General features: G+C 41.0%; 1 protein-coding gene across 3 annotated transcripts in view; it reads left to right on the forward strand.

The window, feature by feature from the left end:
• The window catches only part of LOC118401464 (vertebrate ancient opsin-like), an 80,099-nt gene extending 64,511 nt beyond the window's left edge, over positions 1-15,588 (forward strand). The window contains exon 5 of one of the 3 annotated variants that reach the window (XM_035799004.2): positions 10,613-15,587. In XM_035799004.2, coding sequence (XP_035654897.1) covers positions 10,613-10,849 — 237 coding nt within the window. In that variant the 3' untranslated portion in view covers positions 10,850-15,587. Of the gene's footprint in view, positions 1-10,612 lie in introns of all 3 variants that reach the window. The other 2 variants (XM_052477872.1, XM_035798996.2) reach the window with 2 other exon arrangements.
• Positions 15,589-16,241: the final 653 nt, after the last annotated feature.

Below are 16,241 nucleotides of genomic sequence, written 5' to 3' on the forward strand. Positions count from 1 at the left end.
AAAACGATATGAGGGGAAAAAGTCAGTCACTCACCCATTCTTCTAATCACATGACATCTTCCCAGCAGCTAGCTAGCTAACATTAGGCTCCAGGTTTTTAGGTTGCTAAATAAAGAGCTACATAAAAAGATGTGCTAGCCTATTAGTCACGTTATGACTGACTTGTGGTCATTGCCCTTGCTAGTTTGATTGTATTGACATTCGCAGCCTTCGTCCGTTTCTGTCCAAAATATTGAGTCATCGAAACTGAAACAGTGCATCCCGAATGAGTGGAGACAGCAAACAATGTACAAGGCCAGCTGTGATTGACAACCTCATAGCAACATTTTTTGGACTACCAAGAAATGGATTGGTGAATTATATTGATCATGCATTGATCTGCATCCATCTATCCTGCCAACAATGCCTTGCTGTACGTCATGGAATTTTGAGTCAAGTATAACCTATTTTTAAAATCTCTTTTATGAAGTTGGTTTTGTAGCATAAACTGGGAATTTGATATTTATGATTGTCTGGTTGTTTCATATCTGCAAAGCAGTTAAAACCATGTCAGTTCCACTTTAAAAAAAAAGTATTGTTAGGGTCGCGTCAATTCGAATCTGGTATCAGAACAAGTTATAACACTGAGTCACTGATTGTACTCTATGTATTTTTATTAGCTACGCAATAAATGGCAAATGCAACTTTCGTATATACGGGCTCACTATAATACCACGCAGGGCAGAACAGGGAACTGACAGGATGTAAGAAAACAGCTGTTCATATACTGTGATAGACATAGTTCCAACCCGTCTGGTGGCCTATTAGAGTAGAGGCTGAGCATGGTTTAGACTTGCTCAGACTATCGCAGGCGCTCAGGCTGGTCCCCGCCTCTTGGCGCTTCTTGGAGTCCACCCTCTGTCGATGTATAGATTCTCACTGTTCTGGTATCACCCCCTAGTTATAACAGTTGCTCAGTTCCTGCTATTGTGTTGTTCAGTATTTTTCCATCTCAGTTAAACCTCGTGATGACCACCCCTCCCTATACCTGATTAACCACAACTTTGTAAGATACAGCAAGTCACACCATGTGCTCAATATTGTCACATATAAACACAAGGACAAAGCATCTGCTGGGCTGTTATCTACAGTTTTGCAACATGCAGCAGTCTCAGCATGTTGCTCAGTTCTTGTCACACAGACAAACAGGCAAGTAGATTTAGCAAGCAGTTGTTTGATCTCACGATGATGCTCAAGTGCACAAATGCAGATACTTCACACAGCCAACATCAGATAATATTTAATCATATACAGTGCCTTGCGAAAGTATTCGGCCCCCTTGAAATTTGCGACCTTTTGCCACATTTCAGGCTTCAAACATAAAGATATAAAACTGATTTGCAGTGGTCTGATACTCCTTCCATTTCAATATTATCGCTTGCACAGTGCTCCTTGGGATGTTTAAAGCTTGGGAAATCTTTTTGTATCCAAATCCGGCTTTAAACTTCCTCACAACAGTATCTCGGACCTGCTTGGTGTGTTCCTTGTTCTTCATGATGCTCTCTGTGCTTTTAACGGACCTCTGAGACTATCACAGTGCAGGTGCATTTATACGGAGACTTGATTACACACAGGTGGATTGTATTTATCATCATTAGTCATTTAGGTCAACATTGGATCATTCAGAGATCCTCACTGAACTTCTGGAGAGAGTTTGCTGCACTGAAAGTAAAGGGGCTGAATAATTTTGCACGCCCAATTTTTCAGTTTTTGATTTGTTAAAAAAGTTTGAAATATCCAATCAATGTCGTTCCACTTCATGATTGTGTCCCACTTATTGTTGATTCTTCACAAAAAAATACAGTTTTATATCTTTGTTTGAAGCATGAAATGTGGCAAAAGGTCGCAAAGTTCAAGGGGGCCGAATACTTTCGCAAGGCACTGTATATGGTAATGGCTATAATGTAAAACACAGAATCCCACAATATGCACCAATTTATGCACCAATTTTCAATAAGAATAAAGTTGGTTGAAGTGTCAAAATTCTGCATTTTAACATGTCCCTCCATGCACCCTCTGTGACTTCTATGAAGACTTTAACCCACTAACCCACAAAAATACTCCATTATTTCACCATTATTGTAAAGCACTAGTTATTTTGTTGTTTTGACAAAGTTATTTCTGAACATTATTATTTATTGCATGTGATTAGTATTTCATTTTCTCTTACAAATGAAATACTAGCGTAATGAAATAATAGTGTAAAAGCAGGTGAGCTGGTTCAATTTCTTTGGTGTTTTGTGGTGTAAAACTGAGTGGGACAAGCAATAACACGTCAACTCTGTTATCCATAGATAGACAGGATAGAAATGTTAACAATAAAATAAAAAAGATGAATCTTGCATTAAATTGCCCCCCATGGCTGATTTAAAGACACTCCTGTAATTTGGTGATTCATATTTTTTTAACTCTCTCTTTAGGCTGGATGTGTCAACGTGTAGTTCATACATACATAATCTATGAGCGGAATTACCTTAATTAGCCACAAAATCCCCAGTTTGAAAGCGACTGTTGCTGTGAGGTTCCATTTTCCCTATTTACTCCCCAGGTAGTAATTAGTGTTTCAGCCAATGAGCTTCAGCCCCTCAACATTTGAGTGACAGCGAGGAAGACGCACCATGGGGGGAATTCCAACCCGAGTTAAGTGCACCTAAATGGAATGTAATTCACTTTTTATGCTATCTTCATCATTTTTATGCTCTTTTCTCTCTGACCTTGAACTTAAGCATGGGAATAGCATGCTATTCACCCGCTATTCATTCGGGATGGTGATCTAAGAAAACAAGGTGTGGTGGAGGTGTGTCTACAGATACACCGTATTCTGACCTTGACTTAATTCTCTCATAATTACACCACCTTTACGTGTGAGGAAACCATGAGTAATGTTGATCGAACTTGCTGGTTCCAAGTGGAAAAATAATCTACTTTCTCTTTTCTAATAGAATAGCATTCACCATGCACTGTAATGTATAAGTTGATAAGATCTATTGATAAGAGGGAGGAATATATAAAGCTATAGAGCTGTGGCAGTCACAAAATTTTGTCAGCCGGTGATTGTCAAACAAATAACTGTCGGTCTCACTGTAATTAACCGTTAATTAACATACACATTTAGCATCTCCTGGCTTCCACGCATAGACTACAAGCCACTGATGCAGACCTTAATCTTCACAATAAATCCATGATTTATTTTAGATAATAAGACCGATGCTGGCACTAAGACCGCACTCAATGAGCTGTATTCCGCCCTAAGCAAACAGGAAAATGCTCATCCAGAGGCGGTGCTCTTAATGGCCGGAGACTTTAAAGCAGAGAAACTTAAATCCGTTTTACCAAATTTCTATCAACATGTTAAATGTGCAACCGGAGGGAAAAAAACTCTAGAACATCTTTACTCCACACACAGAGACGCGTACAACGTTCTCCCTCACCCTCCATTTGGCAAATCTGACCATAATTCTATCCTCCGGATTCCTGCTTACAAGCAAAAATGTATAGCAGGAAGCACCAGCAGATGCTAAGCTACTGGACTGTTTTGCTAGCACAGACTGAAATATGTTCCGGGATTCTTCCGATTTCATTGAAGAGTACACCACATCGGTCATTGGCTTCATCAATAAGTGCATCGATGACGTCGTCCCTACAGTTACCGTACGTATAGAAGCCATGGATTACAGGCAACATCCGCACTGAGTTAAAGGCTAGAGCTTCCGCTTTTAAGGAGCAGGACTCTAACCCGGAAACTTATAAAAAAACCTGCTATACCCTCTGACGAACCATAAAACAAGCAAAGCGTCAGTACAGGACTAAGATCGAATCGTACTACACCGGCTCCAATGCTCGTCGGATGTGGCAGGGCTTGCAAAACATTACAGACCTCAAAGGGAAGCACAGCCGAGAGCTGCCCAGTGACATGAGCCTACCAGACGAGCTAACCGACTTCTATGCTCGCTTCGATGCAAATAACACTGAAACCTGCATGAGAGCACCAGCTGTTCCAGACGACTGTGTGATCACGCTCTCCGCAGGCGATTTGAGTAGGCCTTTAAACAGGTCAACATTCACAAGGCCGCAGGGCCAGACGAATTACCAGGATGCGTACTGCAAGCATGCGCTGACCAACAAGCAAGTGTCTTCACTGATATTTTCAACCTCCATGTCCGAGTCCGTAATACCAACATGTTTTAAATAGACCACCATAGTCCCTGTGCCCAAGAGCACTAAGGTAACCAGCCTAAATGACTACCGACCCGTAGCACTCACGTCTGTAGCCATGAAGTGCTTTGAAAGGCTGGTCATGGCTCACATCAACACCATTATCCCAGAAACCCTAGACCCACTCCAATTTACATACCACCCTAACAGATCCACTGATGATGCAATCTCTATTACACTCCACACTGCCTTTTCACACCTGGAAAAAAGGAACACCTATGTGAGAATGCTATTCATTGATTACAGCTCAGCGTTCAACACCATAGTGCCCTCAAAGCTAATCAATAAGCTAAGGACCCTGGGACTAAACACCTCCCTCTGCAACTGGATCTGGACTTCCTGACGGGTAAGAAGGGTAAGTAACAACATCCACCACTCTGATCCTCAACACAGGGGCCCCTCAGGGGTGCGTGCTAAGTCCCCTCCTGTACTCCCTGCTTACTCATGACTGCACGACCAGGCACGACTCCAACACCATCACTAAGTTTGGCCCTTGACACAACAGTGGTTGGCCTGATCACCGACAACGACTAGACAGCCTATAGGGAGGAGGTCAGACACCTGGCCGTGTGGTGCCAGTACAACAACCTCTCTCTCAACGTGATCAAGACCACGTAGATCATTGTGGACTACAGGAAAAGGAGGACTGAGCACGCCCCCATTCTCATCGACGGGGCTGTAGTGTAGCAGGTTGAGAGCTTCAAGTTCCTTGGTGTCCACATCACCAACAAACTAACATGGTCCAAGCACACCAAGACAGTTGTGAACGACATATATTCCCCCCCAGGAGACTGAAAAGTTTTGGCATGGATCCTCAGATCCTCAAAAGTTTCCACAGCTGCACCATCGAGAGCATCCTGACTGGTTGCATCACTGCCTGGTATGGCAACTGCTCGGTCTCCGACTGCAAGGTACTACAGAGGGGTGTGCGTACAGTCCAGTACATCACTGGGGCCAAGCTTCCTACCATCCAGGACCTCTATACCCTAGTCATAGACTGTTCTCTCTGCTACCGCACGGCAAGCGGTACCGGAGCGCCAAGTCTAGGTCCAAGAGGTTTCTAAACAGCTTTTATCCCCAATCCATTTAAAAAATATACAAAATATTTCACCTTTATTTAACCAGGTAGGCAAGTTGAGAATATGTTCTCATTTACAATTGCGACCTGGCCAAGATAAAGCAAAGCAGTTCGACACATATAACAACACAGAGTTATACATGGAGTAAAACAAACATACAGTCAATAATACAGTAGAAAAATAAGTCTATATACAATGTGAGCAAATGAGGTGTGATAAGGGAGGTAAATGCAAAAAAAAAAGGCCATGGTGGCGAAGTAAATACATTATAGCAAGTAAAACACTGGAATGGTAGATTTGCAGTGGAAGAATGTGCAAAGTAGAGATAGAAATAATGGGGTGCAAAGGAGCAAAATAAATAAATAAATAAATAAATACAGTATGGAGAGAGGTAGTTGTTTGGACTAAAGTATAGATGGGATATGTACAGGTGCAGTAATATGTGAGCTGCTCTGACAGCTGGTTCTTAAAGCTAGTGAGGCAGATAAGTGTTTCCAGTTTCAGAGAATTTTGTAGTTCGTTTCAGTCATTGGCAGCAGAGAACTGGAAGGAGAGGCGGGTTTGGCGACGAGTATGAAGCGAGGGCCAGCCAATGAGAGCGCACAGGTCGCAGAGGTGGGTAGTATATGGGGCTTTGGTGACAAAACGCATGGCACTGTGATAGACTGCATCCAATTTATTGAGTAGGGTATTGGAGGCAATTTTGTAAATGACATCGCCAAAGTCGAGGATTGGTAGGATGGTCAGTTTTACAAGGGTATGTTTGGCAGCATGAGTGAAGGATGCTTTGTTGCAAAATAGTAAGCCAATTCTAGATTTAACTTTGGATTGGAGATGTTTGATGTGAGTCTGAAAGGAGAGTTTACAGTCTAACCAGACACCTAGGTATTTGTAGTTGTCCACAGAACCGTCCAGAGTAGTGATGTTGGACGGACGGACGGGCAGGTGCAGGCAGCGATCGGTTGAAGAGCATGCATTTAGTTTTACTTGTATTTAAGAGCAATTGGAGGCCACGGAATGAGAGTTGTATGGCATTGAAGTTCGTCTGGAGGGTTGTTAACACAGTGTCCAAAGAAGGCCCAGAAGTATACAGGATGGTGTCGTCTGCGTAGAGGTGGATCAGAGACTCACTAGCAGCAAGAGTGACATCATTTATGTAAACAGAGAAGAGAGTTGGTCCGAGAATTGAACCTTGTGGCACCCCCATAGAGCCTGCCTGAGGCCCAGACAACAGGCCCTCCAATTTGACACACTGAACTCTATCAGAGAAGTAGTTGGTGAACCAGGTGGTGAACCATAAGACTCCTGAACAGCTAATCAAATGGCTACCCAGACTATTTGTATTGTCCCCCCCCTCTCTCTTTTACGCCGCTACTACTCTGTTATTTTCTATGCATAGTCACTTTAATAAATCTACCTACATTTACATATTACCACAATAATCTCGACACCGGTGCCCCGCACATTGACTCTGTACCTGTACCCCCTGTATATAGTCTCGCTATTGATATTTTACTGCTGCTCTTTAATTACTTGTTCCTTTTTTTTCTTATTCTTATTCATATTTTTTTTAACTGCATTGTTGGTTAGGGGGCTTGTAAATAAGCATTTCACTGTAAAGTCTACACTTATTGTATTCGGCGCATGTGACTATTACAATTTGATGTGATTTGAATTATCAGTTTGTGGGCCATTTAAGTAGATTTTTACCAGATGATGTAAATTCCTGCTTCCCACTTGGTTACTAAACACACCGCTAACCACCACTGTAGAGCTGTATAATTGGAGGCACAAGACCTAGACCTACACTTTAACATATAGTTGAGCGTTGTACAATGTATAGTTTGTGTTTAAATCGATAAAAACGCAAATAATAAATCATACAAAAATAAGGGTACGGTTAGGGTACAGTATTGTTCCCATGGTACAAAAAGATTAAGGGCTCTATTCTATCAGATCTGCTTTAGTCGACATCCGCATAGTGGTTGTTTTGGCGATGTCAGAGGTGAAACTGCATTAGAGCTGTCAAATCCACAAGTGCTGCTGGCATTATGTTGGCCCAGTTAAAAGTGGTCTATGGTAGAGGTACATTTTTGTCACTTACTAAGAACATTATGGCTTTGTCATTTTTGTTGTTCCCTATAAGGGCAAATTGTAACTTTTCTAAAAGCATGATTTTGTACCTTCTGGACAATATGTAAGAAAGGTACTGAAGTGGGGTTTAATTATGTACCTATAACTAAATGTACAAAGGATTACCTTACAGGGTACCACCTCAATGACAAACGGTTGTACCTCCATCTCTCTCTCTCTCCTTTACTTGAAGCAATTAAATCTAAGTCTGTAGTGTAGTGTACTTCCCGATCTTTCAGCAAAGATGCAAATGTATCTACATGTATTTGGAATAGATTTTATGTGACGTTAAATATATTGAATATATACAGTACCAGTCAAATGTTTGGGCACCTACATTCTCATTCAAGGATTCTACGTTGTAGAATAATAGTGAAGACATTGAAACTATGAAATAACACATATGGAATCATGTATTAACATTTTTTCGGCAAAAAAGTGTATATATATATTTTAGCCTTGAGATTCTTCAAAGTAGCCACCCTTTGCCTTGATGACAGCTTTGCACACTCTTGGCATTCTCTCAACCAGCTTCATGAGGTAGTCGCCTGGAATTCATTTTAATTAACAGGTGTGCCTTTCCTTAATGTGTTTGAGCCAATCACTTGTGTTGTGACAAGGTATTTTTTAAATATAATTTAACTTTTATTTAACTAGACAAGTCAGTTCCGAACAATTGTTTTTCCAATGACGGCCTAACCCGGCCAACGCTGGGCCAATTGTGCGCCGCCCTATGGGACTCCCAATCATGGTCGGATGTGATACAGCCTGGATTCGATCGGGGACTGTAGTGATGCCTATTGCACTAAGATGCAGTGCCTTAGACTGCTGTACCACTCAGGAGCCCAAGGTAGGGGTGGTATACAGAAGAAAGCCCTATTTGGTAAAAGAGCAAGTCGATATTATGTAATGAATAGCTCAAAGAAAGCACAGAGAAATGACAGTCCATCAATACTTTAAGACATGAAGGTCAGTCAATCTGGAACATTTCAAGAACTTTAAAAGTTTCTTCAAGTGCAGTCGTAAAAGCCGTCAAGCGCTATGAGGAAACTGGCTCTCATGAGGACCGCCACAGGAAAGGAAGACCCAGAGTTTCCTCTGCTGCAGAGGACAAGTTCATTAGAGCTAACTGCACCTCAGATTGCAGCCCAAATAAATGCTGCACAGAGTTCAAGTAACAGACACATCTCAACATCAACTGTTCAGAGACTGCATGAATCAGGCCTTCCTGGTCAAATTGATGCAAAGAAACTACTACTAAAGGACACCAATAAGAAGAAGAGACTTGCTTGGACCAACATACACGAGTAATGGACATTAGAATGGTGGAAATATGTCCTTGGGTCTGATGAGTTCAAATTTGAGATTTTTGGTTCCAACCGCCGTGTCTTTGTGAGACGCAGAGTAGGTGAACGGATGATCTCCACATGTGTGGTTCCCAGGTGTGATGGTGTGCGGGTGCTTTGCTGGTGACACGGTCGGTGATTTGTATATAATTCAAGGCACACTTAACCAGTATGGCTACCACAGCATTCTGCAGCGATATGCCATCCCATCTGGTTTGCGCTTAGTGGGACTATCGTTTTGAGATGGTTTGTGATGAGTTGGACTGCAGAGTGAAGGAAAAGCAGCCAACAAGTGCTCAGTATATGTGGGAACTCCTTTAAGACTGTTGGAAAAGCATTCCAGGTGAAGCTGGTTCAGAGAATGCTAAGAGTGTGCAAAGCTGTCAAGGCAAAGTGTGGCTGCTTTGAAGAAACTCAAAAATAAAATATATTTTGATTTGTTTTTTTGACTTTTTTTAATTTTATTTTTATTTTGAATACATGATTCCATATGTTATTTCATAGTTAATGTCTTCACTATTATTCCACAATGTAGAAAATAGTAAATAAATAAATAAAGAAAAACCCTTGAATGAGTAGGTTTGTCCAAACCTTTCACTAACTAGTACTGTGTATGTATATATTTTTGGATTATTTTTTTCATTTATTTTTTCTCACACTTTTAGACAAAATTGGCTATGAAGCTTGTGTTCTTTTATCTAGGACCGCATTGACAGGCTATTGATTTTTGTCCTTCAGTCGTGGGATGGTGGTCAGTACTTAAACCTTTATGTCTTTTAAACAAATAGCAAAAATCGAATCAAATTAAATTACATTTTATTAGTCAAATGCGCAGGGTACAACAGGTGTATTCACCTTACAGTGAAATGCTTAACCAACAAGCCCTTAACCAACAATGCTTTAAGAAGTTTTATGACAAAAATAAAAACAAGTGTTAAGTAAAAACTAGAAAATAAAAGTTACAAATCATTAAACAGCAGTAAAATAACAAGCGAGGCTATATACAGGGGGTCCCGGTATAGAGTCAATGTGCCGGGGAACCGGTTAGTCGAGGTAATTGAGGTAATATGTACATGTAGGTCTAGTTATAGTGACTATGCATAGATTATAAACCGAGAGTAACAGCAGCGTAAAAGAGGGGTCTGGGTAGCCCTTTGATTAGCTGTTCAGGGGTCTTATGGCTTGGAGGTAGAAGCTGTTAAACCTTTTGGACCTGGACTTGGCGCTCCGGTACCGCTTGCCGTGCGGTAGCAGAGAGAACAGTCTATGACTTAGGGCCTTCCTCTGACACCGCCTGGTATAGAGGTCCTGGATGGCAGGAAGCTTGGCCCCAGTAATATACTGGGTCGTACGCACTACTCTTTATAGTGCCTTGCGGTCGGAGGTTGAGCAGTTGCCATACCAGGCAGTGATGCAACCAGTCCGGATGCTCTAGATGGTGCAACAGTCTCCTGAGTGGAGCTATGGAAGTGTTGCAGTTACGTGCTGGGCATCTCTTGATAAGTATGATAAATATCTCCTACCTGCACAGCCAGGTAACAATGTCTGCCGCAGATCTGCTTCTTTTTAAGAGGAGCTAAAGTATCCTGACAGTTCAGATATCCACTTATTGCCTGGCAGTGTGATATCACCTGGGTCCTGTTCAAACGGCACCAAACAGAAGACTACACATTAAGAAACAAAGAATGTGCTTTTTGAACTTGTCCAAACTAACGTTTATTTCATTGCCAATGCCTTCACTGCCTGTCTTGTATTTTCTTTTTCGGTTGGCTGTTCTAATGCCCTTTGACCTTTTTCCAGTTCAGGAAGTGCCTGATTCAGCTCTTTACCGGCAAGCCTGCACCAGAGAACATGAATGCAACGTCGGAGCGACTGGGAATGACGGGGGAGAGCTGCACTGGGGGCGAGATGTCAGCCATAGCAGCACGCATCCCGGTCTGCGGCAACACCCAGCCTAAGAATGAGGAGGCATCCCCCAGCAAGTGCAGCTCCTTCGTCCAGCTGCCAATCCCAGAGAACAAAGTCTGCCCCATGTAGACCAACAGAAGACTATCCCACCCCTGAACTCTCCTCCATTCTTCACTGCCTTTTCATCCTCCTCTTCCATTGCTATGCAGATGCATCTTCTCTTACCCACCAACTTCTTGTGGTATGTGTTAGTTTAAAGATGCCAGGTGTAACCACGAGGATTCCCTGGTTGACTTGTTATGTATTAGTAGACATGGAGGGAAACCGTAGCACAAAAGAGGGACATCATGTTTTCATGTATGGCAAGCAGCCAGATCACCCTGACTGCATCTATCTGCTGAAAGTCATCTGAGGCTAAGCAGGGTCAGGCCTGGTTGATCTCTGGGGTAGGAGACCAGATGCTGTTGGAAATTGTGTTAGAGTGCCAGTAGGGGGCATTCTTCCCTCCTCAATACCTTAGTCCATCCTTTCTGTGGACATTGCTCCACAAAGGATTCCCTTATCCCTCATACCACCAATATATTTCACAGACATGGATTACCAACTGGGGTCATTTTGACCCGAAGAAGAAACAATTGGAAAAAGCAACAATCATAGCAAAATATCAAATAAATTATTATCAAAACATCATTAGATTTAAGTAAATAAAATAAATAAATAAAATAAATACTTATTTTCACAAAATTACATGTAATTTGCATATTATAGAAAACAAGAATATACATTTCACAATAATGTGCAGCTCTTTTCCAAAATACAATCCACAAGTACTATTAAGCCAATTTACCATCATTTGATTGTGTTATCATTTCGTTTTTTTTTATGTTGATGTAAATATACATTTAGTCTTATTTGGTAAAAATGACTGGCATTTTAAAGGTGCAGTACACCAACATTTGAAATATACTTAATTTTAAAAAGTGATTAATCCATTGAACCTGTGAGACAATGACCAACAATATGGCTTCGTTTTCTTTATTTTCTTACCCCAAAGCCAGCATGAGCATCGTTGCTAGTGAAACAATGGCAGTGGTAGGGCCTATGGCTGTAGGCTTCAGAAAGCATGCCCAAGTCTTCAGTCACTTCAAACCAAATGTTATAGCAACCCAAATACCATAACAAGTTGCACATCTAGAATATTGGAGGATTTTATAGGAATTCATGTATTTATATAACACTTCCCGTAGAATTACTATTTTTCGAAGAATACACAGCAATACAACACTATATGTACATTTAGAGGGTAGCTGGTTTCTGTATTACAGTTCTACCAAGTATTCATACTGACATACTTTTAATGAGCTGTTTTGACTGCAACTAAGCATATACAGTGGGGCAAAAAAGTATTTAGTCAGCCACCAATTGTCCAAGTTCTCCCACTTAAAAATATGAGAGAGGCCTGTAATGTTCATCATAGGTACACTTCAACTATGACAGACAAAATGAGAAGGAAAAAAATCCCGAAAATCACATTGTAGGATTTTTTATGAATTGATTTGCAAATTATTTGGTATTTGGTCAATAACAAAAGTTTATCTCAATACTTTGTTATATACCCTTTGTTGGCAATGACAGAGGTCAAACGTTTTCTGTAAGTCTTCACAAGGTTTTCACACACTGTTGCTGGTATTTTGGCCCATTCCTCCATGCAGATCTCCTCTAGAGCAGTGATGTTTTGGGGCTGTTGCTGGTCAACACAGACTTTCAACTCCCTCCAAAGATTTTCTATGGGGATGAGATCTGGAGACTGGCTAGGCCACTCCAGGACCTTGAAATGCTTCTTACGAAGCCACTCCTTCATTGTCCGTGCACGTCCGTTTGGGATCATTGTCATGCTGAAAGACCCATCCACGTTTCATTTTCAATGCCCTTGCTGATGGAAGGAGGTTTTCACTCAAAATCTCACGATACATGGCCCCATTCATTCTTTCCTTTACACGGATCAGTCGTACTGGTCCCTTTGCAGAAAAACAGCCCCAAAGCATGATGTTTCCACCCCCATGCTTCACAGTAGGTATGGTGTTCTTTGGATGCAACTCAGCATTCTTTGTCCTCCAAACACGACAAGTTGAGTTTTTACCAAAAAATTATATTTTGGTTTCATCTGACCATATAACATTCTCCCAATCTTCTTCTTCATCATCCAAATGCTCTCTAGCAAACTTCAGATGGGCCTGGACATGTACTGGCTTAAGCAGGGGGACACGTCTGGCACTGCAGGATTTGAGTCCCTGGCGGCGTAGTGTGTTACTGATGGTAGGCTTTGTTACTTTGGTCCCAGCTCTCTGCAGGTCATTCACTAGGTCCCCCCGTGTGGTTCTGGGATTTTTGCTCACCGTTCTTGTGATCATTTGGACCCCACGGGGTGAGATCTCGCGTGGAGCCCCAGATCGAGGGAGATTATCAGTGGTCATGTATGTCTTCCATTTCCTAATAATTGCTCCCACTTGCTCCCACAGTTGATTTCTTATCGACCAAATACTTATTTTCCACCATAATTTGCAAATAAATTCATTAAAAATCTGATGTGATTTTCTGGATTTTTTTCTCATTTTGTCTGTCATAGTTGAAGTGTACCTATGATGAAAATTACAGGCCTCTCTTATCTTTTTACATGGGAGAATTTGCACAATGGGTGGCTGAGTAAATACTTTTTTGCCCCACTGTATATATATCTAAAGACACTGAAGCAGCAAACTTTGTGGAAATTAGTATTTGTGTCATTCTCTAAACTTTTGGCTACGACTGTATAGGGGAATTATGTGATTTTGGATCATTAGGTGATTTTGGCTTCATTCCATTCCGTTTATACCTTTCTGTCCTTTCCTCTGTCACGTCCGCATTGGTGGATCATATTAGGCATATTGTGCAATAATTGGGGACATGTATTTATATCATTATGGGACTCTGACTATATGTACCGGGTTAAACCTGGAGCCTGGTGCACGGTTCACGGCGACTGGACCATTGTCATACAGTTCCATGATTAGTGAGGATTAGGGTAGATTTATAGGACTATTGTTCAAACCTCATTATACACTTTTTTATACCTTCCAATATTTCATGGATTGAACTTTAATATGACAACTTGCACAATGAATCAAACCCCTCCATTTTTGATTTGTCAATATATTAAAGGCTCTCCTAACCATTTATTTTTATTTTTATGAATCATACATATTTTCCTAACCCAAATATGTGCCAAAATAATCTACAAGATCAGAGTATTTTTAAATCTACCAGTTGGTGCTGAAACGGAGACAAATATGCATATATGTAGATGGATTTTCTTTCATTGATATCTATATTCTGAACCAGTTTTCTCTATGTATTCTAGTGAGTCTGACGAAAAAAATTATAATTAAAGGTATGGCTTAAGATAAATGTACTGAAACCCTATTGAATCAAAACTCCATAAATAAATATTTTAGCCAGCAAGTGGGACTGTGTTCAGAGGTTGAATTAAATGTATTCAGCATGCGGACGGGAACCACGCCTGCAAAGTCCATTGCACACCTGCATAAGGTAAGTCTGAAAACTAACTCCTGAGAAGTGCGTAGGAAAGGCGTACATTTGACAAAGTCATGAAACATTTGAAAAACTGAATAAAACACATTCGGACTATGATCAAAAATATGCCTCTGGGGTTCAAAAGGACCCCAGTCGGTAGGATGAGGGTTAAACCAAGGTCCTGATTCTGTAATCCCTAGATTCCATGGCCTCTCATACAATTATGGCCCCCTAATCATCCCTTGTTAGCCCCTTCCCAATACAATACAAGATTATTTCAGCCCTTCGAAAAGTGCTATACTTTAAAGGTTCAATGCAGCAGTTTTGATCTCAATATCAAATCATTTCTGAAGAAAAAAAAACAAATAACTTCTTTGCAAATAGCAATTTCTGAAGCAATAATCTTTCTAGGACTGTTTGGGAGTGGTCTGAGTGGGGATTGGAAAACTAAAAAATACCTATATTATATTGGAATCCCTCTTTCTTATTGGTCTATCGACTAATTTACCGCCTGGAGATGTCACCAGGCAGGCCAAAACTCCATCGCACCATAACAGGCTGAAATTTCAGGCTATCTTTTCAAACCGCTCTAGTACGAAAAGTAAATGATCATAATGTTCTACATTTCACAGTATTAATCCAACCTTAGTGTGGAAATAAGTATTAAACACAGAAAAATCACACTTTTGACTCCCCCGGGGCTTTAAACCCCCTCCATCATTACTTATCATTATGACAAGGACATTAAATGTTTGTTGACAGTGATTAAATAGGAGCAATTCAATAAGCTAGAAATTACGGTTGTAAATAGACCATTTTACTTGTCTGATTCCATCCCCCTTTACTTGAGTTGTAAGTTGTTTGCGTTATGGTAGGCCTATTGTCATTAACTACCTAACTGTTTTAACTACCTAACAGTCCCATATACACTCAGCTTGTACAACTGATGTACTCTCGGTTGTGCCAAAAGCATTGTACATCAGTTGTACAACTTGAGTGTGTACTGGGCCTGTGACTCCACCACCTGCATCATCAAGGTTGTCGGAGGGGGCGGGGCGTCTGTTGAATCTCGCTCTAATCCAGACGAGCCAGACTCATCTTTAGCTCTTTTCCCCTTTGAAGCCCCTGCGATGGCAACTGCTGAGAGATTATTGTTTTTCTATGCTGTTTCACTACCTTTTTTTTTTGTTCTCTTATTGAGCAGATTCGATGGGAAAGCTTTCATTCCAAACAAAGACCGTCAATGAGACTTGGTACAGTCGACCCCATGCTGGCTCTGCTGGAAAATAGAGGGTCTTTTTAAAAAAAAATTTTTTTTTTTTTTTTTACCTTTATTTAACCAGGCAAGTCAGTTAAGAACATATTCTTATTTTCAATGACGGCCTGGGAACAGTGGGTTAACTGCCTGTTCAGGGGCAGAACGACAGATTTGTACCTTGTCAGCTCGGGGGTTTGAACTCGCAACCTTACGGTTACTAGGCTCGCTCTAACCACTAGGCTACGCTGCCACCCCGTATATTTATCATGATTCCACAAAGAATACTTTCTTCACTCTATTACTGTACATTGTCAAGAAATACTGTATATGGGCACTGTGACTGGGTCCAGTAAATCCAAGTTTCTCGACTTATCATTAGCGTAGATAACTGCTGTAGCAATGTGCATTGTAAAAAAACCATTGTACAATGAGGTTCACATCACAAAGAATGGGCCTACAGTCAGCAATAGTGTATTTCAGATGTATTTGAACTTGTGTTCATTTCTCTTTAACTAAATCCTGTACACATGACAGCGTCTCTTGTTTACCATTCTGTGCTGCACCTTCCTTGAATGTAACAATTAAATGATAATGCCTGACAAGCCAGAGTTTGGAGGATGTATTGGCGACAAACCGTGCAAATATATCCTCAACACCGGCTTCGAGGACATTATCACTTTAATACAACAGGTT

This window comes from Oncorhynchus keta, chromosome 2, assembly GCF_023373465.1.
Source record: "Oncorhynchus keta strain PuntledgeMale-10-30-2019 chromosome 2, Oket_V2, whole genome shotgun sequence".
Classification (NCBI taxonomy): domain Eukaryota; kingdom Metazoa; phylum Chordata; class Actinopteri; order Salmoniformes; family Salmonidae; genus Oncorhynchus; species Oncorhynchus keta.